General features: G+C 50.7%; 1 protein-coding gene and 1 long non-coding RNA gene across 9 annotated transcripts; one reads left to right on the plus strand and one right to left on the minus strand.

Annotated features, from left to right (window-relative positions):
• Positions 1 to 1,695: 1,695 nt before the first annotated feature.
• TFAP2A (transcription factor AP-2 alpha) lies at positions 1,696 to 24,576 on the minus strand. 7 transcript variants are annotated; one of them, XM_057698555.1, is made up of 8 exons: positions 24,418 to 24,576; positions 15,196 to 15,253; positions 14,819 to 15,056; positions 11,673 to 11,724; positions 9,371 to 9,602; positions 7,346 to 7,464; positions 5,283 to 5,424; positions 1,696 to 3,437 (listed from the first exon to the last, which is right to left on the minus strand). In XM_057698555.1, exons 1-8 carry the CDS (start codon positions 24,488 to 24,490, stop codon positions 3,149 to 3,151), a joined length of 1,203 nt encoding a protein of 400 aa, XP_057554538.1. In that variant the 5' UTR covers positions 24,491 to 24,576; the 3' UTR covers positions 1,696 to 3,148. The 7 variants fall into 7 exon arrangements, with proteins under 7 accessions (XP_057554538.1, XP_057554535.1, XP_057554539.1 ...); XM_057698552.1 differs by lacking the exon at positions 24,418 to 24,576 and adding an exon at positions 17,499 to 18,573; XM_057698556.1 differs by lacking the exon at positions 24,418 to 24,576 and adding an exon at positions 16,138 to 16,310.
• Positions 18,619 to 21,296, plus strand: LOC130831060 (uncharacterized). Of its 2 annotated transcripts, none has more exons than XR_009047953.1 (3): positions 18,619 to 18,807; positions 19,481 to 19,967; positions 20,223 to 21,296. It is a non-coding gene; the product is annotated as an uncharacterized LOC130831060 (long non-coding RNA). The 2 variants fall into 2 exon arrangements; XR_009047954.1 differs by having other exon boundaries at positions 18,625 to 18,807; positions 19,693 to 19,967; positions 20,223 to 21,294.

Consider the following 24,576-nt stretch of genomic DNA (forward strand, 5'->3'; position numbering starts at 1 on the left):
AGATATGAATGAATGGTATTTAATAAGATTGTTTTCGTTTCAAAATGAGTATTTATGTGTCGTTGGAGAAAGAGCAGCAATGTATGGCTGTTTATGAATGCTATTGTGCCTGAGGTTAGGATCCCCCACACAATCTGAGATGCAGCCAAGAAAAACAGCCTTGATAGACAATGCTTCACTTCACCTGCTACGATGCTGTGTGCATTTCATTTCTGTCAAGAGTATGTACAGTTAGGGTTCATTCGCCTCATTATTTTGTTACATCTACGTTACAGTTAACCAGTCTCTCTAGGAAATAATAAATAACCGCTTTAAAAAACAATTGCCGCATTGCGTTGTGAGGATACACTTTCCATCTGAATTTTTTTTTTTGAAACCCACCATTGTTATGAATTCTCCGGCTTTGGAAAATAGAATTTAGACTCCACCAACTCTCGTTCGTCTGTCGAGATTGATTTTACACTGCCTTCCACAAGGAGATTAGAAAGCAAAAGGCTGCAGAATGGACACCGTCTACCGCTTTGCTTCTTTAGTCCTTCAGGATGTCAAACCGGAAGAACAAATGTTGAATCTCCTCCAGTGTGTGTACCTAGACACTTTTCCTAGGACCCTTCCTACGAACCTTCCAGTTAACCACCTCCACTTTCTTCTTTAAGAACCAGTAAAAATCCTCCTCACTTCCAAAGCAAAGACTTTCCAAATCAGTTTACAAAAGCTCTGAATTCGCCATTTTTCTGTACAGGAAGTCTTTCCTTGTGTGAGAGCTAAGCGATAGGACAGGTCTGCAGAGGCAGGGTCTGCATCCCTCCCCCACCCTCTCCACCCCACCTCAGAGGACGTCCTAGGAGGAGCCCCGTGCTGACAGAAAGGGGTGGGTGGGCATTTAGGGGGCAGGCAGAAAAGATTCTGGGAATCAACAGAATTTCCCAGTCCCCTCTGCTACCTCAAGAGCTACTAAGAACAGCACAGTAATGAATTCATCTCTAAATGAAATATTAAAATAAATGGGAGGCAATTTGGCCTCCTCTATCTCCGCTCCATGTACATTTCTGCCACTCTTCCCAGAAAACTAGAGCCAGTTTTAGCGCATTTGCATGTCTTAGCCACTGAGAAGCCAGAGCAAGTAAGTGAATTTTGAAGTGGGTATTTCCTTTGTGTTAATGAACTAACAATTTAAATTTCAGTTATCCTCTGAGACAGATTCCAAAGGAGCTATAGGGGGCGAGGGGGAGGTTCTTCTGGTCTGCTCTCCATCTTCCTTGTCATCCTTAAGGTTTGGCTCTGAAGGTTTTATGTTTTGGTTTTCAAAACACACATGAAAACCTAAAGGATCAACATAAATAAAATAAAACTTTACTTTTAATAATAAAATTAATGTTTCTAGTAAGGAAAACATAGTATGTCATTCCTTTAACAGCACAATCTTTTATCCAAAAGAATACATTGGGTTTTATTGTGTCATTTGTCTGAATACAGACTCAATGGAATATCTAAATGATACCCTGCTCTGAACTCCAAGTTGAAAGTAAGTTTTTATTATACTTGAGGGAAACAATGGGTTCAGCTGCTTATTGCAAGGAGCAATTGCCAAGGGAGAGTTAAACTCAATTACTGTAACCATACTGAATAAAAAATACTGCCAAGAACAAAAATACGCCTGGGTAAAGACAGCCACTGAATAAAAAAAAATCGACATAAAGCGTATCAAATATTTATTTATCTGGGCAACAAAGGACTATGATACATTGACAGGCATGGAAACTACTGCCAGCACAACTCAATACAATACAGCTAGAACTGCTTCCAAAATGGCCAGTGAAAATACAGAATACCAGGTGGTCCCAAATGTCTGAAGTTCTTTGAACAAAAAGAGAGAGAGAGAAAGAGAGAGGAAAAAAATCCCTAACCCTTGGGTTTAAAGACAACACTCATTTATTGCTCAAATGATGCTTTTAAGGGAGGACAGTGGAATAAAATAAACTTTTTTTTTTCTCCCCACAATACATAGAACGGTTATCAAACCACTCAAGTTAAAAATCTTTCCAGGGTCCAATATCACTTCTTTCTTTCAGTTCAATGAAAAGCTAAATGTAACACTAATTATTTATAAAATTTTGACTTTTTTTTATTGGTTCAGCTGCTTCATTGTCGTCTTTAACATGCTACAACAGGGCTAAATTCATGAATCCCAGAGAAAAAAACATCCCCCAAACCTTGGATTCCTAAATAAGTACCATGAACCACATGAAGAACTAATAGGGAAGAATCAAAACCCACTAAACAAGAGGTAAACGAGATCACCAGATAAATAAAAAAAAAAAAAAAAAAAAAAAGCTTAAAACAGACTCACCATATTTACAATTCCCATTAAATTACACATAAATAAATATATACAGAGACGTGAACACTGATTCCCTTATAGAGCTGTGAATCGTGTTACCAGAGAAAGTTCAAGTTGGTCGCTTTACCTTGAAGAAGGAAAACTTCTACATCTGAAGACAAGACATGGAACTTCGAGTATCTGTGTTCAAGTTTATTCACAATACTGATAAAAATGTCATTATCCTTTTTGCCTTTTTTTTTTTTTTAAAGTATGGCTACAATCTGAACTGAAGTATGTAAGGGAAGGTGGTGATTCCGTCCAGTGAAGCTCATATAATTTTTTTTTTAATTTTTACGTTCTTTTTTCTAAAAAAAAAAAAAGTTTTAAATTTTTGTTGTCGTTGTTGATTTGTTGGTTTAAACAAACAAACAAAAAAACAGGTTCACAAACTCGGACAGAACTTTTCTTTGCTGGCTTCACGGCCTGTTCTGTTCTCTTAGGCTCCACACGAGGGCAAAGGGGAGTCGGTGCCGATGGGCGGAAGGGGTGCGGGGTGGGGTCCGGGCCGGGGCCTGAGACCGCGAGGTCACCCCCTCACAGTGGAGCGCTGTCCCGGGTACCCCGAGACTCCGGACCGAAGGCGGCGGCGGCAGCGGCGGCAGCAGTAGCAGCAGTGGGGGGGTGCTGATCCCGGAGCTGTCACCTGCCGGAGGTGGTCGGTGGGGGGGGGGATGGGGATGGAGATGGAGATGGAGTGGGTGGAAGCGCGGGAGGCGGGGGGGCCGCCGGTGAGGCGCGGGCAGGGGGCGGGGCGGGAGGAGAGCCTCACTTTCTGTGCTTCTCCTCTTTGTCACTGCTTTTGGCGCTGTTGTCCGTGTGGCTGTTGGGGTTGTTGCTGAGGTACATTTTGTCCATGGCCTTGAGGGCCTCGGTGAGATAGTTCTGCAGGGCCGTGACCGCGGCGCACACCGCCGGGCTGCCGAAGCCGTGGGAGATGAGGTTGAAGTGGGTCAAGCAGCTCTGGATGCCGGGCTCCAGGATGGGGTTGGGCCTCGAGTTCCCCAGGGGAGATCGGTCCTGAGCCAGCAGGTCAGTGAACTCCTTGCATATCTGTCTGCAGCACAAGTGGAGCGGAGAGGGAGAGAGAGATGAGGCCCCTCTGTGAGCAGCACCAGAAGCAAAGAGGAAACCTTTCTCCCTGCAGTCACCACTGCCTGGATCACGCGGACGCCTGACCTGACCCGGAGCCCCAGAGACAGACTGGGGGGAGGGGCACATATTGGGAGACCAGCGCCCTCCCAGAGCCCACCCAGACGTCTCCTGCTCCTTAAACACCTCCACAAATGCCTCTCTCTCTGTGTCTTTCTGTGTGTGTCTCTCGCCTCTCAGCTGCACCAAACTTCTAACCCCCTCCTTTCTCACTCACACCAAGCATCCTAGATGCAGGAAAACATTTCACACATCAGGAGAGAAACAAAGGTGACAGGGGCAAGGAGTCAGAAACAGGAGCATCTCCTGACTAGCACCCATCAGCTGAGCTGCTCAAAATTCTAGAGACCCTTTCCCCTGACCTTCCAGAGAGACCTCAGCAGCAGTCTGGGGGGATGAACACTCCACTCATGCACCTTCAGATCAGGGCGGATGTGGACAAGAAAGGCAAAACTTTTCTTGGGATTATTTTGCCTTTAAAACTAAAAGGCACCGGAAAAAACCTGCTACTTTGGGATAATTCAGAGCGGTTTAGAAAGAAGAAAGAGACATTTCGGTCTCCCATTCCACCTCTTTTCCCACACACCAAAAAAAAACTTGCCTAGGGAAGTTATGAGTATGGATGTGTTTAGGAAGCTAGGAGAAGAGGGGAACGTTGAAGTTCAGTGATGAGGCCTGAATCTGGGAAGCAGAGACTAGCTGGGCCCTCCTGAGGCAGCCGCAGCCTTTGGGTGGAGGACTGGGAAAGTAAGAGGGAGGATGGGAGCACTGACAGGCTGCCTCCTCCAAGGCCAGCTGATGTCCCCAGGCCAGAAACTGCCCCGCCTGAGGCCTCTGCCTCTGCCCTCTGGTTCCATGCCCTCCTGTGACATCGACTTTGATAATTAAGGGCTTCCAAACAAGCCTTTTAATTTCCAGAAAACATATCAAAACAGTCATTTTCTTTTCACACACCACCTGGAGAAGCCTATTCAGCCCAGGCACCAATGGGAATATAACTTGGGCCATTCTGAAACCTATTTGACATCTCGCCTGTAGGCTAGAACTTGTGTGTGTGTGGGGGGGGTGTGGGGGTGTGGCGGTGTGCGCCCACAGTGCACAAAACACTTTTGAGGAGGATGAGAAAGGAAGGCAAGAAATGGGAGAAGGGATTAGGGTTGAAACTAGGACAGCTTCTGGCTTGAACACTTTGCAGGCCACTGCTTAATCCTTGCCCTTGGAGAACATACTGATAAGAGACAAAAACTGATACAGGGAAGTCTGTCACTCCTTTAAGAACCTGATTGTGAGAATTTCAAAAAGAATAGATACACATATATGTACAACTGAATCACTTTGCTGAAACTATCACAACACTGTTAATCAACTATATGCCAATATAAAATAAAAAGTTAAAAAAAAAAAAGAACTTGATTCTGGTCTTTCTGAAATAACATAGTCACAAATCCACACTCAGCTTCCATCAAAGCCCCACGACACCCCACCCCCATACACTTTAGTTTGTTTTTTTTTAATGAGAAGCTGGGGCGGAAGAGAGGGAAAAGAGGGAAATACACCCTCACAATCTTCCTTGTATTTCCCCTTTAGAATTGATTATGGTTTATAAGATTGTATTGTAACTTCAATATTTACAACAACAAAGCTGATTAACACAACAGGAAAAGAGGCCAAAAGTGAGAGCAAAAACGATTTTGATTTTTGTTTCTCTTGACAGTGAGACACAGAGACCCCGAAGAGGTGAATGTCTTACTTTGTAGCCAGGAGCATGTTTTTTCTTGTCACTTGCTCATTGGGATCGGAATGCTGTCGGTTGAGAAATTCAGCTACTGCTTTGGCAGGAAATTCGGTTTCGCACACGTACCCAAAGTCCCTGGCTAGGTGGACGGCTTCTCCTGGCAAGAGGTGAGAGGAGGGAGGGCAGGGCAGGAGAATGAAAAAAGTTGGGATCCAAACTTCCTCCCAACTCCCTTATTTTCTTAACCCAGATGTTGTAGGAAACACAAACTACTTGTTTTCCCATTGCAGGCATTCCCATTCTTTCCTTCTCTGTAGGATTTGGTGGATGCATTTCCCTGGGGAAAATGGCCACTTATCCTAGAAGGCCAAGATGATTTGAAAATATAAAATCCCATCCACTCCCCTCCAGCCTCATCCTCCACCCTGATGACATCCTCCCACCTTGTCTTTTAAAATGTCTTTTGTATTCCAACCTCACACCTATCAACACATTCATAAATGATATTCATAATTACTCCCTGAGCTTTTCTGCAAGGGAACGACTAAGGGTTTACATTTTAACTTTATCGCATATAATTATCTGTTCATCCAAACCGATTAACCAAGAGGATTTGAGGGTCACTCCACTGAGTCTGTCTGTGTTGTTGATTTTCGAATCTTTGGTTTTAATTTCCTGAACCAGTTGGTTTTTACTGCAGGGCTTCCTGCCATTAGCTCCAGCTCCGGAAGAACGCATGCGCCAATTAGAGCATCAAAGCCCTCTCCGCTGAGCTTGTTTCCATAAAATGGAGCGGATCACAAACAATAACAGTTCTCCAGAAACTGCCTCCCTGCTACAGGACTCAACCCCCAAACCCATGCACACTCTCACCCTACACCCAAAGCCGCTACTACCATTTTCTCAGCGTATAATTCTTTCGGGGTCTGAATGGTGGGTTCCCAATGTACTGCTATTCTTTTTAATATAATGCTGCTGTGAATGAGTTTCTGGCACTGAACAATTGCTTATGACTTAATAGTTATGTTAGTAGCATTTTTGACACCATTAACAATGGTTCATAGGATTTCTCCTCAATTTTATGTTTTTAATATTTTTTAAATTATTTACAAAGCTAGAACTCGAATTCAATTATACTATGTCTCCTCAAATACAAGATATAAATAAGATAAAGTGCCTTCTTTAAATATAAACGGTAGTTTTGAAATCTGTGCCATAACTTAAGTGCCTTTTCTTTTTTCTATGGGCATAAGACATTTCCAACAGAACACAAAGGAAAATGCAAGAGAACTATACATTTTTTCCAACACACCCAAACTTAAGCCAATTTAGTATCAGAGAAACTTAACAGGGATCTAGAGGAAGTAAGGAGGTGACTGGATTCTGCTGCATCTGAAACAGGGAGTGAGCATAGGGTGAGCTTTTTGTTTTGAGGGGTTTAGAAGCCTCGTGTGTGTGTGTGTGTGTGTGTGTGTGTGTGTGTTAAAAGCTGACATGAGACACTTTCTGCAATGTTTATATTTCTTTTTTCTTTTCCTACCCAAATAACTCAAAGTCTAAAATTGCTCACTTTTCTTCCTCTCCAGTAGAGAAGCACAATTAAATGAGAGATAAGGGAGCATATGTTTGGAAAATAAAAAGCTAAAAGGGCATATAACCCTGAGCTTTCAGGATGGTCTTAAATCAGGATGCAGGTCAAAGATTCCCAAATTAATTCAGGAAGTAATGGTCACGCATTTCTCAAACGCAGATGTCAGAATAGCGTAAGTGATTTACTGCTGAGCTCTATAAAGGAGACAGGAACTTGAAGAATATGCAGTTCTTAAATTTTCACATTGTTTAGGTCAGAATTGGACTAGGGAGGTGTAATTTTGTGGCAGAGGGGAAGAGGAAAGGAGGGGAGGAATAAATGCAAACAGTTTTTTGACATGCAAGAATTCCATTCACTTCCGGCTATATTCTCTGGAAAAAATGAAACTGCCCAATTGACACAAAATACAACCAAACATCTGGCCACTGAGTATTGTCCATTTTCCCAGAAGGAACTTCCCTTCTTGTCAGCAAGGGAACTTGCTTACCCTCCACTAGTGACGTGAGCAGGGTGACATTGGCAGCTTTACGTCTCCCTGCTGGCAGATTTAATCCTATTTTGTCCAGTTTTTCTCTTAAAGATCTTCCTCCATTTTTAGACTTCGCCCTGTTTCACAAATATATGCGAGAAAGGGATTTAGAAAACATTCGGTTGCTCTGCATCACACTGTAGTTATTTTGACAACTTCCTAAAATGTGCTTTTAAAAATTAAGAATCCTGACCCTGAGATACGTAAGGAAGGGAAACCTAGGAAGGAATGGTACAGCAAGATCATGGGAGATAAATGCCTGTTAAACTGTAAAGAACCCCCTGTGTCCAGTTATTACTGCAACTATTGTGGCAGGTTGGAAGGTTTTGATTTTCCAACTCTGTAAAGAAGAGCCGCAAACAAACAAACACAGCTCTCATCTCTAGGGTGTGAAGTATTTTTGAGTTCAACTGATTACTGCATATTTTCCCTGTTGTTACAATCACACAAATCCCAGTGGGGTCTTTAAATTGTCTTTGCAAGATTTGCTGTTGGGTTGTTCAGAGTAACCAAAGTTACCATCACTCTCAGGTATCTTGCTCTGGCTTTAGCCCCAATGGGAAATTCATTTCACCAACTGTTTACATGCCATGTCACCAGCCTAACTGGAGATGTCAAAAGTTGCTATCAGCCTTTAAAATTTTCACTGATTTCAGAGACAATGGAGGTGGTTCTAAATAGATGTCTAAATAGACTCCCATAATCAGAAAGTGGTTAAGACAAATTGTTTAAATAAAACAGCAAATTAATTAATTTCAGATTTTATTCCCTACTCAAGTGCTCTTTAATTGTGTGGATTAGATTATACTCCCCTAGGTAAACAGTCTCCAATATTGGGGATGGGGGAAGGGGAAGGAAAAGGCAGAGGGCAGATTCAGATCTGTGTCAGTGAGACATCACAAAGGGACAGCAAATGACTGCAGGAGGAAGGAAAGAGCAGGACAGCTGATGTGAAAATCTGCCAAAAAACGGGTTTGGAGTCTTTGTGTGGGATGTACCCATCACAGCGCAACTCTGGGTTCTGTAAATAGCTCTGTGAATACAGGTCAAAGGAATGAAGTTTTTGGCCCACTCATTAAAAATTAAAAAGGAGAAGAAGTGGAAAATATTATCCGGGTAAGTTCAACGCAAGACCCACCACACACAACGTTGGGTGGAAGCCTAGGAGCAAAAAGCCCACAGGAGGGACAAACCTGCCCTGAGGGAAGGTGCTTCACCTCGCTGCCCCTTATAAAATCTCATCTGCGAAACGAATCATTCCGACCTCACGCGGGTGAGGTGAGCATCCCTGGCTACGTATACAACATGCAGGCGTCGGTGGCGGCCACACATAATGCACGTACACGTGGGGCCGCGGTGCATCGGAACCATCAGTGCGAGCACCTCGGGCACGAGGGTCTGCGTCCGGCCGGGGGGCCGCAGTGACCCGGGGGGGGGTGGCGGCAGTGACCCGGGGGCATGGCGTGCAGACTCTAGAGAAAACCATTGTCTTCTACCTTAAGCCCTATTCAAGAGACGGCGGGCTGCAATCGGAGACCCTACGTGGAGGTAAGGCAAACTGAGGAGCCTGAAAGGAAGTTTTCCAAGGCTTGCAAGGTGTGCGCGAAGAGGGGGAACCGCGGGTGCACGGCGCCCCGCGGCTGCAGCGGCCGGGACTGAGCCCGCGGCGGAGCGAGCTGCGCGTGCGCGCGGGGAGGGGCAGGAGGAGGCAGAGGGCCCGGTGAGCGCGCAGCGCCGGCCGACCAGGGCGCGCCCCCGGAGCGGCGGAGCGCGAGGTGGAGGAGGGGGAGTGCGCAGGCGCGCGCCGCCTCGCCCCGCCCCTCAGCTCCCACCCACCCCGTTCTACGCCCTTCTCCCCGCCCCTTTCTCTTCCCGCTGAGGGAGGGCCCTGGCGCGAGGCCCGTCGGCGTCGCCGCCCCAGCGCAGGCGCAGTGTCTCCCCCCGGCCGCGGGGCGGGGCGGGCAGGGCCGCGCCGGGCCTCACCTTCGCAGCACTCCGCCCAGCAGCGAAGCGTTGAGACACTCGGGCGGTGAGAGGCGTCGCTGTACTTCCGCCACCGTGACCTTGTACTTCGAGGTGGAGCTGAGGAGCGAGAGACGACCCGGAACTGAACAGAAGACTTCGTTGGGGTTCACGACGCCGCCGAAGAGGTTGTCCTTGTTGATGGGGATGGCGGAGACGGCGTTGCTGTTGGACTTGGACAGGGACACGGGGCCTGCGGAGACAGACGGGGAGGCGGCGTGTGGGCGCCGAGGAGCCCTCCCGAGCCCGGCCTGACCCCGGCCCTCCACCCAGCCGGGGCCGGCGCCCAGGCTTGCGCCGCAACCCCCGCTTTTCTTCCGGCCCTGAAAATCCCAGGGTTCCTTCCCCGCCTCCCACCCTAGTCCCTGCTCCATCCCGGTCCTGGGGATGCAGCTTGTGCCCCTCGGCGAGTCTCCCCGGCGGCCCGGCCCCGCCAGCCAGGCCTGTGCTCCTGCCCGGACCCTTTCCATTTATTTAACCGCTGGGATGCTGTCTAAAGATGGTAGTGAAATCGGGACACTCTCTCCTCTCAGCATCCGAGGAGAGTGGGCTAGACGGGGTGCAAGAGCACGGACGTGGGGTGCAGGGGAGGGGATTGTTTGTAAACCGAGAGCAAGCCATGTGGACTCGGGAGTTTTCGTGGGGCGAGGGGTTTAGTGTTGGGGAGAAACGGCTTCAAAGACCTATAATTAAAATCAGCCCAGAGTTTAGCTGGCTAAAAGCAGCCTGTAAATGAGCATTTCAGCCAAGGCCCCAAGCCGGGAAGTGGTGGATTCTGTCGTCACACCCCATCCTTTTGATAAATAAGCCCTTTCCTATGTTTATTTGTGAAGAAGACTCGAGTTGTGGAAATCCATCCCGAGCCCCGTTTTTAACTGGGAGAAAGAAGGATGAACAGGCCTACCATGGAGTACTAGCAATGTGTTATTTTAATGAGCAAAGAGTTAATAGCCCTACGCTTAAGCGTCTTCTTTGGGAACGGGGGAGGGGGAGGATATACTCTTGTTAGTTAAAATCATAAGGTCTTCATTGTTGGATCCACCATACCTAGAAAAAACTTCAAGGCCAGCAGAAAGTGGGCTAAGGTTACATTTCTAACACCAATATAGTTCAGATGTATTCATAAGCTTTTAAGTACATTACGCATTAGTATCTTAAAGTCCCACATGGAGACATACATAATAGTACACACGTACATGCTCATCACAGTACTCCTCCCTCTTTAATGGGGGTATTTTAGACGTATAGGGAGGTGGGGGGACTCTAGGTTTTGGATAGATCACTTGTGACATTAATAGCTCTGGGGAGGCTAATAGAGACAATAGGAGTTAAACGAACTCTTGAGAGATTACTAATAAAAGAGCCAATTATCATGTCGACTTGGAAAGAGCATCTCTTAAGATTTATCCCTTGCACATCTAATTTGACATGACAAAGACTTCACAGATGCAAAAATGAAACTTTAAACTCGCTAACAATATACTGATTGGCGTTAGAAATGAGAACAGTTTTATATAGCATCGTCCTCTGGTGGTGCCTAGAATCCTGAAATGTAACATTGCCACCATAACCAAAAAAAAAAAAAAAAAGCTGCTGTGAATAGCATTTAATCCAGTAAACTTTATTTCTACTCACTAAACAACACAAATTACAAATCACTTGACACTTTTTAAAAACAACTTCTGCTCTGAACAATTATGATAATAAACCTGACATCATCAAGAAGCTAATTTTACCAAAAGCCAAATTTTTGTTAACCTAATTCACTAAGTTTAAAAAACCCTTAAAAACAGCTAATGAGAAATTAAATTGAAGAACATGAAAGCTTTTTTTCCCTCTGCTAAGGAGTGCTATGTCTTTTTATCATCTGCCCCCACATTAATACTAAATTACTTGCACTGTTTTTAGCATTATACACTTAACACTCATGGCCACTCACGCAATGGATTAACTAAACTGTTAAAACCGTCACAAAATTGAAATGCCACTTCCAAATCTGTTCAACTACTGCACATTACATGTTTGTCCAGATATTAAACTAAATTAAATGGTCAAGTCATGAATCAGAACAAAGCTAGCCTGTTGCCATTACTAACACACTGAAAGCCGATCATTTAAGCACTGCTGTTCTATGCCTATCTATTCGCTAATTCTGAGCCTTTAGGAAATCCTACTTGAAAAAAATAAATACAGCTCTGCAAGTTCTTTTAAATAGCACTGTGCCTGTAAGGACATGCTTGGAATGCAGAAGGAAATGGCTTACCTTTCTTAATTACAGTTTGATCTGGGATGTTAATACCCGGGTCTTCTACATGCTGCAACAAAAGGATACACATGGATGTAAGTGTATAATCAAAACAAAAGGAAATGAATATTTCATGCAAGATAGGGGGAGGGGAAGGTGTAGAATTGAAATCCCCCCTCCCATCTAGTAACATTTATATATAAACATCTCATCTTGGCTTATTGGAATTTGGGGCTTTGCAGCTCAAGAGGTTTCACTGTACACCCACGGCCAATTTCTCATCCCCCAGCAAATAATCCATGTTTGAAGGAGGTGGGGGTGGGGAATAAAACTTTCTTTGGAAATTAAATCGAGTTTTGAAGCACCTAATCTTTCTCATAGTCAGTTCAACCTTTAAAAATACACCTAGCTTTAGTTTGGCGCCTCAGCGGCTTCGGACTTTAGCGATTCCAGTGTTCAGGCAGCAAAAGGCAGAGAAACAATGGAAATGAAAGGCAGGAGTAACGGGAGTATCAGCAATGTTTTAGGTGATATGATAAAGAGCAAATGTGTATACACACCTTCACTTATGGATAAATGAAAAAAAACAAAAAAGGTCTACTGTCTAAATTGGATATCACATAGGAATATGAAAAATGATAAAAAGAAAAGACAAAAAAAACCTCTGAGGTTTTCCTACGTCCAGCAGTCCAGCAGCAGATTTGTTACTGTAGGTTTCTTTTCTCCCTTTTTCTTTTTTTTTTTTTTACAGATGGATGGGTATACATGTGTGCTAGAGTCAAAACGTGATTAGAAAGTAAAATGAAATCATGTTTTCTAATGCAGAAACTGACAGGCAATATAATGTCTGGCTGTGTTTACAAATTAGCACCAGGGCTGCTGAGATAGAAGATTTCGCAATCGTTACCAAACACAGGCATTACCATTTAAAAAAACTATTACTTCCTTCTCTAGTCTTTGTCCAACAATAATACTGATTCCAACATTTTCCATTCTGTCTTGGATTTATGCTCCTGTTAATTGTGCCTGATCGCAATGATTCCGGGTGGATGGTACTAAGTTGCTTTATTACAGGTTTTATTATACTCAATGCTCTCATTTGTAACTTGCCTAAAGTGCTTCTGGATTTAAGTATAATTAAATTGAGAAATGTTCAGAACTGACTACTGCTGCAGTTCTTGTGTTTTAACTATATGGGGAAATATGATCCCTTTATGCATGCACCCTAAACCCATAAAGTAAATGTAGTGTGGCATAATACTTTTATTTGTGTTATTTCTAGACCTTGTCCATACAGGGAAGACTGTTAAGTTTAAAACCCCACTGAGATATTAATGATTAAATAATTTTCACCATCGATCTGATTTTCTTAAATATTTGGCGGTCGTTCTTATTAAAGGTTAACTGTTGCAGCAATGGGAAAATTGAAAACAACCCTTTTCCTGACCCAAATTCCTTTGAAAGAATTTTTTTCTTAAAAGGTGGGGGAGGGAAGGGGAAGAGCAGCAGCAACTGGGTTTCCTTGTTTTTATTTGATCTTTTGGTTAATTTCTCCTATAGGCCAATTTCACCACAAAGAGTGACTATACAGGTGTTAAGAATTCACACCAGTCACTTTGGAATTTTTGCAAAGTAGAGCAATTCTAATTCACAGTAGTTCCAAAAGCTTGCAACGCTATTTTGCAATTCAAATATTTCCAAGGAGCAGGCTCGGATAAGGATTCAGAGAATCTTTGGGAAGGGGAACTAAAATGATCCCAAGTTCCAAGTTTGTTTTTTAATGGCCCTTTCCTCAACTATTGCTCCTCTCATTTCACTTTCCAAGAAATGCACAGTTCAGTATCAGTTTCTAAAAACATGTATGAAAACACACACACATACACACAAATGCACAGAATGCTTACTGAACCCCACACTGGATCAACTGCCTACTTTCCTGCTTTCCATGCTAGGCTGCTAAACATAACCAACAAATTTCAGTCATTAACTAGGCCAAATGAGAGATGTAATAAATTTTCTATTTTCCTATGTAACTTAAATAATGTTTTAAATTCACCAAGCAAGCAGGTAAGTTCATCTGACCATTTTCTTTGCAATCTAATGCAGTAATCATTAAACTGTCAACGGACATATTGCTGCAATATTTGATGCAGTAATTTGAAATAGCATTTTAGCAAAAATCACATCCAGATACATTTCCTCTCCAAAGAAAAACAGCATTAACAGAGCCTTTACAGCTTTAACAAAATTATTGGCTTGTTCTAATTCCATTTCAGGAAGGTTGTGAGGAAACCATAAATATGTAGAATTGAGGCAGATGCTGGTTTAAATTTAATTTCAGAAAGTATTTTCAAATTATCAATAGCCTGGTTTGCATTGCAAACAGTAAATGCGCTAATACCATGCTTATTTAGAAATTATTTTAAACTGCATTTATTGATAACTGGATTAGAACTCAAAGAATGCATTGCCCAATAGTCTCAAAACATTAATTTAATATGGGGGTGTAGCAGGTTCTGATAGGCGCTGGGAACACAGCTAACGATTTATGAGGTCAGCACTTAGCACCCCTAGGAAGAGAAAAAGGCTGCATTTAATGTCCTCCTGCTCGGATTTGCTACTTACTATTCTTTAATCAGGGTAGGGTATACACATAACTTTCCGACAGCACTGGCACTCAAAAAATCCGGTAAAAATAATTTTCTTAGTGTGTCTTCTACACTTTCTTTTAAATGGCTAGGACATTTAAATGCGCTCTTTCGGTTGACTCTAACATGTTTTTCAGGACTGGGCGAAATCCCCACGACAGACACAGCGGTGGAATTAGATCCTCTCCCAATCGAAACAGTGTACTGTCGTCGAAAGGGGAAGGTACCGTCAGCGGTGACAGTCGCCTGATTTATAAATGGTAACGCAGGCATTGTGTGAAGGCGCCCCAGGAACCATTGTTCTAGGGGCAGAACTCTCAACTACATTTTCATTTTTGCAATGCGGTTGTCTAGGTGGGTCCTCAAGGTGTCCACCCGAAAAATAAAAGGAGGTTTTGAAAACGTAAACACCAGGGAGGAAAGCCGGGGCCCCCGGGCTGCACGATGCGGGGATCTTCTCGGGGGTGGGCGAGTAGGGTCTGCGTGTCCTCTCCCGCCGCCCGCGCGGCCTCTTACCGGAACGTCCTCGATGGCGTGAGGTAAGGAGTGGATCGGGAGGTCTCCGAGTCCTGAGCCAAGCCCGTGGGGGCCGTGCAGGAGGTCCTCGTGCCGCCGGTAGTCCCTGCGAGGATCCAGGCCCGACAGCTGGTGGGGCAGCCCCCGGTGCGTGTGCAGGAGCCCAGTCTCCTGGCTCTGCCTCTGGCCGGGCCAGCCCGGGTGCTGCGGCTGCGGCTGGGCGTGCAGGGGGTTCAGGCTGTAGGGGTCGTTGACGTGGGAGTAAGGATCTTGCGACTGGGGGTAGATAGGCTGGTAGGGCGGGGGGAAGTAGGGGGGCTGGAAGTCGGCATTGGGGGTGTGGGACAGCGGCGGGGCGCTCGTGTAGGGAGATTGACCTACAGTGCCCAGCTGGGGCAACCGTGCCGTCCCGTTGCTGGTGCCGTCGTGACGGTCCTGCAAGAGAGCGAGACCAAGGGGAGAGAACAAGAGATCAGGCGTCGAGTTACGGCTGCCCCCCCTAAATCCACGCCGCGGGACTGCGTGGGAAACCGCTCTTCCCTGTCCGCAGGCCGCCGCGGGAAAGGAGCCCTAAGTGGTTCTTTTCAGAAAACGCTCCAGGAGCGAACCGGGCCCTTCCCCAAACGCAGGGAATTCGATTGTGCCAACGAGGGGGCATGAGAGACTCTCCTTAGGCGTTTCTTTCAAAGGGGGGAAAAAGGCGGAAAAGGGCCTCCCAGAACACAGCCCGTTAAGCTGCAGAGTGAAACCTCCCTTAAGCAAAATTAAAATTCCTACTCAATATTCAACAGCAGAAGCGGCCTTTTCTCTGTTCCTGCGTTTGGACCTGTCTGCCACTGCGTTATTGTTTGCCCTGTTCCATTTATTTGAAGGAAAAACTCATACCCATTCAAAGGCTATTACCATTTCACGACTATTTAAGTAGAAACATATTTCGTAGAGGGGCTGTAAGGAAAGCCCACGTTTAAATTACCAGCTTAAAGACGGTTTTAACTGCGGGATGGGGGCTGTCTTTTCTGCTTCCTCAGTTAGGAGCCTTTTCCTGGATAGGGTCGATTTGTGATAGGGACGGAGAGAGGGGGACGTCAAGTCAAGGTTTAAAATGGAAAGATTCCGCCTGATATTGGGTTTTAAAGAGAGAGGTGCACCCCGGGCGGAGGCCCCCGCCCCTTCCACCCCAGCCCCAAAGGGCAGAAGAAACGCCTGACTTATGTTCTTCTATTGCAATTCGCTTGCAAAACAAGCGAACAGAGTTGATCCCAGGGAATGCGAACCCTCGGAGGTTCAGCTCCGGGCCCCGAGGGGAAGAAGGGGCACACCGGGCAGCGTTTTTCCTGGAGCCGGATTAAGCATCCAATGTTGAGAACATCTCGGGAACAAGTGAAGAGGCGAGGAAATAAAGATGAACGTGGCGAGAAACACGCCTTGGGAAGTAGCTGCGAGGTAGGTCTGCGCGCCGGGAGAGGTCGAGCGGGGGTGGGGGGTACCGCATTCGACTGAAGGATGGAAAAGAGGGAGCGAAACGAGGAGCGAGGGAGATGCAAACGGAAAGGGGGTGCCCTGAAGGAAAGCCAGGCGAGGAAGCCGAGGGCTCGGGCCGCTCCGCAACCCCAGGTTTCCAGAGTAGAATTCCTAAGGAAACAGGGATGGGGGTGGGGATGGGACTCACCATAGCTGAAAAACTGTGAACTAACATCTGCGAAGAGTCTGGGGTAACGAGTCAGAGTGGAAAACAACAAGCAAGCCCGGAGAGCCCGGCTGCCCCGCCGCCCGAGCGCGCCCCACACAAAAGGCGCCGAGAGCCCCGCGCCACCCAGGACTCCGGTCACGGCGCCGCCGCTCCCCCGAGCGCTGGAGCCCCGCTCTGGTCCATCCGAACTTGAACCACCGACTCGAGCGGCGCCTTCAGCTGGTCGAACCCACGGTCTCTATCCTGCCGTGATCGGGTAGGATTCAAAGTTCCTTTAAAAATGAAAAACCCCAAAAAGGCAAAAAGCAAAAAGTGTGTGTGTGTGTGTCTGTGTGTCTGTGTGTGCGCGCGTGTTCCTTAATCCGTGTCTCCCCCTCTTTTCTTAGCGGCGGCTTCGCTTGAGCTTCTAATAACCGCGCTGGGCAGCGTTCCTGGAGCCTCCTAATAGCAGATATTCATGACTATTAATATTACACGAATACTTAATAAGGGAAGAATGCCTGGAAATCGAGCGTGAAGCGGAGAGGCAACTCGCGCCGGAGCCGGCTCTCAATGCAGTCCATTGACGGGAGCCTCAGTGTAGCAAATCGGAGGAGGGGAGAGGGAGCGCGAGAGACAAAAAGCGGGCGAGAGAGGGAGCGGGCGAGCGCGCGGGGGGCCGGGGCGCGGCGGCTGGCGAATCACAGGGAAGGGGCAACATTTTAAAAGGTTGCAGGGCAGGCAAAAGTGAAAGAGAAAGAGGGAGAGAGGGAAACCGAGGGCGAGCGCGCAGAGAGGGAGAATGTGCCTGCGTGCGTGTGTGAGAAAGAAAGTGTGGGCGCGAGAGAGGAGCCCGGAGTGGGGAGAAGGGAGGGCGGGAAGGAGGGAGAGCCCGAGAGGAGGGAGGGAGGGAAGGAGGGAGGGAGGGGGAGGGGGCCGAGCCGGAGCGCACGGAGGGGGAGGCCGCGGGGGAGGGGGAGGGGGAGAGGAAGCGAGCGAGGACAATCAGACCTAAAAGGCTGGGGCAGACCTCTGGATGCCGCGGGGGCCGCGCGTCGCGCCCGGGAGCTGTCGGGGACCGCGGCCGGCCGATCATCGGGCTCTCGGCACCCGAGCTGCTTCCCGGCGCCCTCCGGCCGCGGGCTGCTCCGCTCCGCAGCCGGGCCTGGGGCTGGGGGTTCGGGCGCCCGCCGCCGCGCCGCTCCTCCATGGCCCGGCGCCCCCTCCCGGGACCGGCCCTCGCCTGGGCCGCCGTTCGAGCTTCCCGCGGACTCCCGGGGCCGGACGCTCGGCGGCGGCCGCCCCGCCCTCGGCTCTCCGGGGCCGGGGCTCGCGGAGGGGGAAGCCGGGACGCGGCCCAGCCCGGGCGCCGCTGGCACGGGCTCCCGGCTCCCGGCGCAAACCCGTCCGACTGGCTGGGCCACTCCCGCCCGACGCCCCCCCGGATGACACGGCTCGCTCTCTCCCAGCAGCCGCTGCCAGCCTGCCCCGCCGGGGTGTCAGAACAAGCGGCACCTCGCCTCCTGCGTGTCCCTGCAGAGCCCGACATAATTAGACAGCCCCGAGCCGGCTCGGAAACCCGAAATCCCTGCTCCGGCGCTCGCCTGCCGCAAAGTTGTTGAAACAGCCTTCACTCTATTTATCCTCCTCTCTCTCCTCTCGCTTCTCATCTCGCTCTTTTTTTTTTTTTTTTTTTTGGTTTCACACGCACATGCACACGCGCCCCCACAGGGTCCCTCTCCGGGGGTGCAAGTTCATCGCCTCCCACCTGGGTCCCACAGGCGCCTGGCGCCGCGCGGAGCTTCGGACCCCGCCCGCCCGGGGGTTCGGCCTCCGAGAAAGTGAATGCCCGAGGCCTGGGTCACGGCCCGGACGCGACAGTCCACCCTGGGAGGCTTAGGGGCTCAGTGTCACCCCGACCGGCTCGCAAAGGGTCCCCCCAGCCCTGAAAACAAAGCGACTGGTCGGACATGGAGTCTCTGCGCTCGGCACCGCGCACGACACGAGTCCCCAGATAAGCACCCGTCCCCTTGGGATGTCACCTCGGGCTCGATTCACAGAGTGGGGGCGGGGGGGGCGAAAAAGGAGGGCCCGGAAAGGGGAAAGATTCAAAAGAGTCTGCAGAAAGGAGAGGAGGAAGGGGACGCGTGACATATCGTTCACATAAGCTCGGGTTCTGATTTCAAGCAAGGAACCCCGCCGCTGCGCCCTCACAGACCTCTACGTTTGACATTCCAATCTCCAAATGCCAAAAAGGAAAGAGAGAAAAGAGAAGGGGAAAAATAGCAAAAGCCGCGACTGCTACCTATTATTTACTTAGGTAATCTCTGGTCGCAGCCCCCTCCCCAGCCCCCTCCCGTGACTCATCTGCTCTTTTTCGAGGGGGGTTGTAAGGGGATTGGGGCAGCGGCCGCCAGGCCCATTCCCATCGCCTCCCGCCGGCCGACCGGTCGTCCTGGGGCTTCCCCGGCTGCCCCAAGAAGCCGAGCTCCGGGGATCGTGGGTTTTAAAATGGGCTCCAATGCTGCGCGCTCTATCGGCCGGGCGGGCTCCGCGCACCAGAGGCTGTGACAGCCCCTCCAGGATTCCCACGGTCACGCAGCCGAGTGCCCGGCGGCTGCAGGGTTGGATGTGTAGGGACCCGGCGGCCAGCAGGCTCCGCGCGGTGCAGCCTCCCACCCCCACCCCAGGGATGCGCTGACCAAGTAGTTCTGAGAGAGAGGCTGCCTAGAACTTCCTGAATAACGTAGTGTACCTGGAGGAGCCCCGCAGCAGTTTGGGAGATGAGTGCTCCCAAGTTGAACCCGCTCACTGGGAGGTGAACCCCAGCTCAGAGTGTGCGGGCCCTTTCTCCAAACAGAAAAGAGCCTTTTTAGAAAGGGTTGGGTGGGGGGGACGGTAGGAAGGAAGGAAAGAATGGATAAATAAAAGAAGGAATATTGAAGATGAGAGACAGTTAAAGAGGGGAAAGGATTTTTCCTTTCTTTTCCTAGTGACTTGGGCCCTCAGGACCTCGTTGGAGAACACGCAAGAGTGCACAGCCGCGTGCCCAATTGCCAGCAATTGTTCAAAAACCCAAGCTCGTCTCTCTTCGCTCTGCTCTCAGGCACAGTCAAAATTGGTCAGGAGAGAAAGGGGGAGAGTGGAACAGGGGCTCTGAAGGAGAGAAATGAAAGAAGGGAACGTCCTCATCCTCCCTCTCCAGCTTCTCCCCTGCGCTCTTCGGGCGAATCGGAGAGGCGGGCGCTGCGTTGGGGAAAGTTTGTCCCACCCGCATTTCGCAGCTGGCTGCGAGGAGAGGAGGAGGAGCGGGAAGTACAGCTCGGAGCCTGCGGCCGCGAGGATGACTGAGCCAATGCCGCGCTTACCTCGCAGTCCTCGTACTTGATGTTATCCGTCAGTTTCCAAAGCATTTTCATGGATCGGCGTGAATGGATTTGCCCCCTCTCCGCCTCGCACCCAAGTGGAGCTACTCTCTGGGTAAGCGCAAAGTGCCGGCTGCGGGCGGTGAGCGCAGGAGGAGGAGGAGGAGGGCGAGGAGGAGGAGGAGGAGGAGGGCGAGGAGGAGGAGGAGGAGGAGGGCGAAGAGGAGGAGGAGGGCAAAAAGGAGGAGGAGGAGGGCGAGGAGGAGGAGGGTGAGGAGGAGGAGGAGAGACGGGAAAGAGCTCCCGTGTGCGCTCGGAGATCTCCCTCTAATGGTAGAAACTTTTCCCTTTTCCTGCTCTTTACCAACAGCCTAATCGCCTCATTAGCATATCAACAATAGTCCAATTGCTCGCCAGCACCACAATCTGCCGCCGGCCGCTCCGACCCAGGTATAAAGGCCTCTCCGAGCCGCGAACTTTCTCCTAGAGCGCGCTCCTGCCGGGGAGCCCACGAAATCTCCCCTGAGTCCCGCCGCGCGCCCCTGCCCCGGCGCCCCCGCCCCCATGCCACCCTGCTCCTCTCCTCCCCTTCTCCTCCTCGCCGGAGATGCCCCGGCGAAAGGCCGGCGCTGCGCGGGGTCCGAGTGGCCGCGCCTGGGGCCCAGCTTTCGGCACCTCTCCCCCATCCCTGCCTCCACCAGCGGCTCTGTCCTTTTCGGCCCCGTCCAATTTTATGAGAAATTATTATCCCTTTCGCAATTAAATATAACCACCAAACCAGGACCAGCGAAGTCGCTCCAGGATTTTTGCCCAACGAGAGATCGCCTCCGCTCCCGGCAGCCGACACCTCCGGCCGCAGCGTCCTGGGAGTTTTATTGGCTTCGCGTTTACCAACCCCCCCCGCCCCCCCAGGCTGGAGATTTTGCCAAACGGCTTCAGTCGCTCGGCTAGGGTTTGCGATCCTTTAATTGCCGCGTGTAAAATAAAAAGTGTACCCTGAAGAGGTTACTTGACAGCTCCAGGGGTTGAATGATTTTCCTCGCATTTGTATGAAGCTAGGGCCAACTGATAATTCAGCGTGGTATTTGGGCTAAGGACTTCCTAGGTGCGATGTGGACAGGAATACAGAACTCCTATGGAGACTCACAAGCGCTTCTAGAGTTGAGCCGAAATGCCGACAGTGTGCGCCGTGTCATGCATGCATCAAAATAAATCGCTGGGAACCAACCCTTCGCTGTGCTAATCTGCTCCAGTTTTCCCAAGATTCCCCTTTTTAATTAAAGCAGGGAGAGTTCCTTCATGATTTGGTGCTGTTACTAACGCGGGCGCGCTCGCGGCGCAGTGCCCGGCTGGCGCGGAACCGGGAGGCCCGGGAGCCACCCCCTCGTCCAGGTCCGCCAGTCTCGGCTCTCCCGCTCCACACAGGGGCCTGCTCGCCCCACCCGGGCTTTATTTTTTTTTTTTTTCTTCTGTGAAACAGCATTTTTTTTTTTTTTTTTTTTTTTTTTTTTTTTTTTAGTAAATAAAGACCCGAAAAAGACATGCTGCGATCCTTGGAAATATAGAGTAATTAATTTCTCTGACTGAGCTTCTTGGTTTGCCCTCCGTAAAAACCTTCTTTCTCCCTTTCCAATACTGCAAACTCCCCCACAACAGTAGGGCTAGCCTCAGAGTTGCTCTAGGAACGACCTCTGATTCCGTCTGGGCCTTGCTTCTTGCAAATCTCCAGGCCTCCCAGGTTTCAGAGTGCGTCCTCGAGGGGGGGAGGGGGGAGGTAGAGGCTATTGCAAATGCGAGCGCTGCCTAACAGGTGGAAGGAAGGCGAGAGGAGGGGGACCCTTCTCCCCACCAAGCTGCCAAAGGGCAATTCTCCCTCCAGACGACCGCAGCCCATTCCGCAAGCCCGGCAGAGTAGGCCAGAGGCCCCCACAAAAGTTAGGAAGAAGACCAGAGCTAGCAGGGGGATTTGGAGCCGGAGGGACTCCCTCCCCAAGCCCTGGGCGCTCGCCTGCACTCCCTTTCCCCACCTGATCACCGGCACAGCCCTTTGGCTGAACCCAGCTCCAGGCTCGGCGCCGCACTCCGCCAGCAAAATGGTCAACTTCCAGCGCGAGCGCCACGCACCCTGCGGGCTGCCCCGGGGCCGCCGCCCAACGCAGCGGCTGGAAGTCGGGAGGTGGGCCGCCGGGAGGACCGACACCCCCCCAGCCGCGGCCGCAGCCCCAGAGCGTGATCTGGAGGCCAAACCCTAGACCTGGGAGCAGGGGGTTTTACACCCCCAGACGTCGCCACTGTGTGCTTGGGAAACTCTGAAGTTTCGCTTTCTTTCAATTTCTGGGCTGGGGAAGGCTTTTAAGGGCCTTCATCTTCAGCGTCACCCCACCCCCACCCCCCACCCCACCCTTGCTGATCCGCACCCCGCAGATCTCCGGCTCCGCACCCGCCGGGGGGGCTAAACTGTTGTTGTTTTCCCGCCGAGGGCGCCTTTGAGGTGCAGATTGGGGCCTGCGGGCTCTGCGCCGCCGCCCGCGTTGCGAGCGCTGAAGAAAGGCCCGGGCGAACGCCCCGGTCGCCCCTGGAGCCAGCGGAGCCGCGGTAGCGCGAGCGTCATTACCACCACAAGTCGCTTCATTGCATGTCAATGCTCTGGCCTCGCCGGGACCCCAGGACAGCAGCGCCAGGCCTGGGGGCAGGGGTCGGGGGTCCAGGCCTAATATGGGGGGGGGGGTGGAGAGGGCGTTCGGAGAAGAGTGAGTATCTGTGTGAGAGACAGAGACACCGAGAGAGACAAAGAGACAGTGAGGGAAGCAGAATGACTCCATTTTCTCTGGCTGTCACCATCCAGTGGGTCCCAGGAGCCCCAGAGGCCATGCCCTGGAGGATCCGGCCCCTCCAGGCCCCAAATCCGTGTGCCCCACCCGAGATCCAGGCTTCCCACAGCTTGCCAAACTGTGAGCCCACAGGAGGCAGGCCCAAGGGTCACTCCTGTCTCCTTTAGGCTGGAATCTTGCTGCTTCCAAACCTCATCGGGGCCCACTGGAGGCCCAGACCCTAGCCGAGCCTGCATTCAGGGTGTTTTCTCACACCAAGGAATTCGGCAGCAAAGTTGGCCTGGCTTGAGGAGAAACCCAAAAGACCTCCTCAAGGAGGCCTCCAATCTTCACCCTCCAGAGAAGAGAATGAAGAAGGGCCCTGAGGTCCACAGGGGCAAGGGAGGGAAAGGTGTGGATGCCCAAGATTTGAGTTTGGTGTGGGATTTGTACCCTTAAACCACAAAGTCTAACTTTGGAGGTGAAATAGCATTTATTTAGGTTTAACTGGGAGGAGAGGTCTGAAAGAGCTCACAGCTGATAAAAAGGATAAATACAAGGGAAGAAATAAATACTGCAAGGTGACTTCCTTTTGCCAGCTCCAGAGAATGTAGTGAAGACAAGACTCCTCTTAACTTTACTTCTAATGGCCGAAATCTGAAACAAGCGAAAGAACTCGCCCAGGAAGGCGCAGCGCCTCACTTTTTCTTGGAGAAGGCCGGGGGGTTTGGTTCAAATCGGCTCGCAGGCTTTTAGGCACATAGACTCTCGCCCTCACCAGGCCTCCGCGTGGCTAGGGCAAAAAGAGGGCCCCGCGGTCTCCATTAGGAAATCGGCGACGGGGGAGAGGCGTCTTAGCCTCCCCAACCTGGCTGGAGCCGCCCTGTTTCCCGTAGGGGAAATGTCCGGAAGGTAGAAGGGGAGCGCGGGACGAAGGCTCCCTTGGCCGGGGTCGGGCCTGGGGCTCAGGGAGAGCAGGATCTGGAGCCTAGTTGGCCCTGCGGTGCCCGCGGCCTAGCAGGGCCAAGTTTGGGAGACATTGGTTTCGACAAATTCTAGGCCTTCTGCCTCGTCACTCGCCACTCACCGCCCCCATGCCGTCACCCCCACCCGTAGCCCAAGCGGCCAAAACTGGCTTCGGGAGCAAGACTGAGTGAGGAGCTCAACTTTGCGCAAACTCTTCTATGCATTCCCCTAAAGAACGTGCTCGCCGGCGCGACCCGTGCAGCCGGACCCCCCTTCTATTCTCCACGCCCCCTTGGTCCCCCAAACTTGGAGACGCGAAGCGAGACAGGTGCACCAGAACCCCATCTCCCGCGCAGCCCTGGGGTCTGGGGCAAGATGCGAGGCGTAGCGAGCGGGGAGCCTTCCTCCCGGCGCGGCGCACCCCCGCCCTGCGCCCTGCCCCCGCCTGGATTAGTCATCCACCCCAGTTTCTACCTGGGGTGGGGGGTGGGGCGGCTCTAGCGCAAACCACAAGTGACCCCCGGGGCCACCTGTGGAGCGTGCGCCGGACTTTCCCCAGCGCCGGGCCCGCCGGTGGCGCGCGTGGCCCCCAGCGCCGCGGCCGCCGCCCGCGCCCGTTTTTCCTGTCCTCTTTCTCTGCCGGGAACACTCCCGGGCGCTGCCAGGCGCGCCTCACCTACGACTCTGCCGCCCTGGGCCACGACTCTTCCTCTCCGCCTCCCCCCGTCCGGCCCCCTCCCCCGCTCCACCCCCGCCCACCTCAGCCCCAGCCAAGGCAAACCCCCGTACCTGCCAGTCCCCCATTTTGGCAAGTATGGACATCGCGGCTCGGCGCTCCTGGCGACGGGTCCCCGCCGGGCATGGGCTGTAGGGCTCGGCCGGGCCCGCTCCCTGGAATCGCTTAGGCAAATCCTCCTTTTTTACCTGCTCACCAACATCTCACCTGGT

This window comes from Hippopotamus amphibius, chromosome 11 (genome assembly GCF_030028045.1).
Source record: "Hippopotamus amphibius kiboko isolate mHipAmp2 chromosome 11, mHipAmp2.hap2, whole genome shotgun sequence".
Taxonomy (NCBI): domain Eukaryota; kingdom Metazoa; phylum Chordata; class Mammalia; order Artiodactyla; family Hippopotamidae; genus Hippopotamus; species Hippopotamus amphibius.

Coding starts and splice junctions, on each gene's coding strand:
- TFAP2A (XM_057698550.1), bottom strand. CDS start 18,036: ATGTCGGGCTCTGCAGGGACACGCAGGAGGCGAGGTGCCGCTTGTTCT. Junction 11,725..14,818: donor ACGCCATCGAGGACGTTCCG/GTAAGAGGCCGC, acceptor CTTTTGTTGCAG/CATGTAGAAGACCCGGGTAT. Junction 5,425..7,345: donor GCTCACGTCACTAGTGGAGG/GTAAGCAAGTTC, acceptor ACCTCTTGCCAG/GAGAAGCCGTCCACCTAGCC.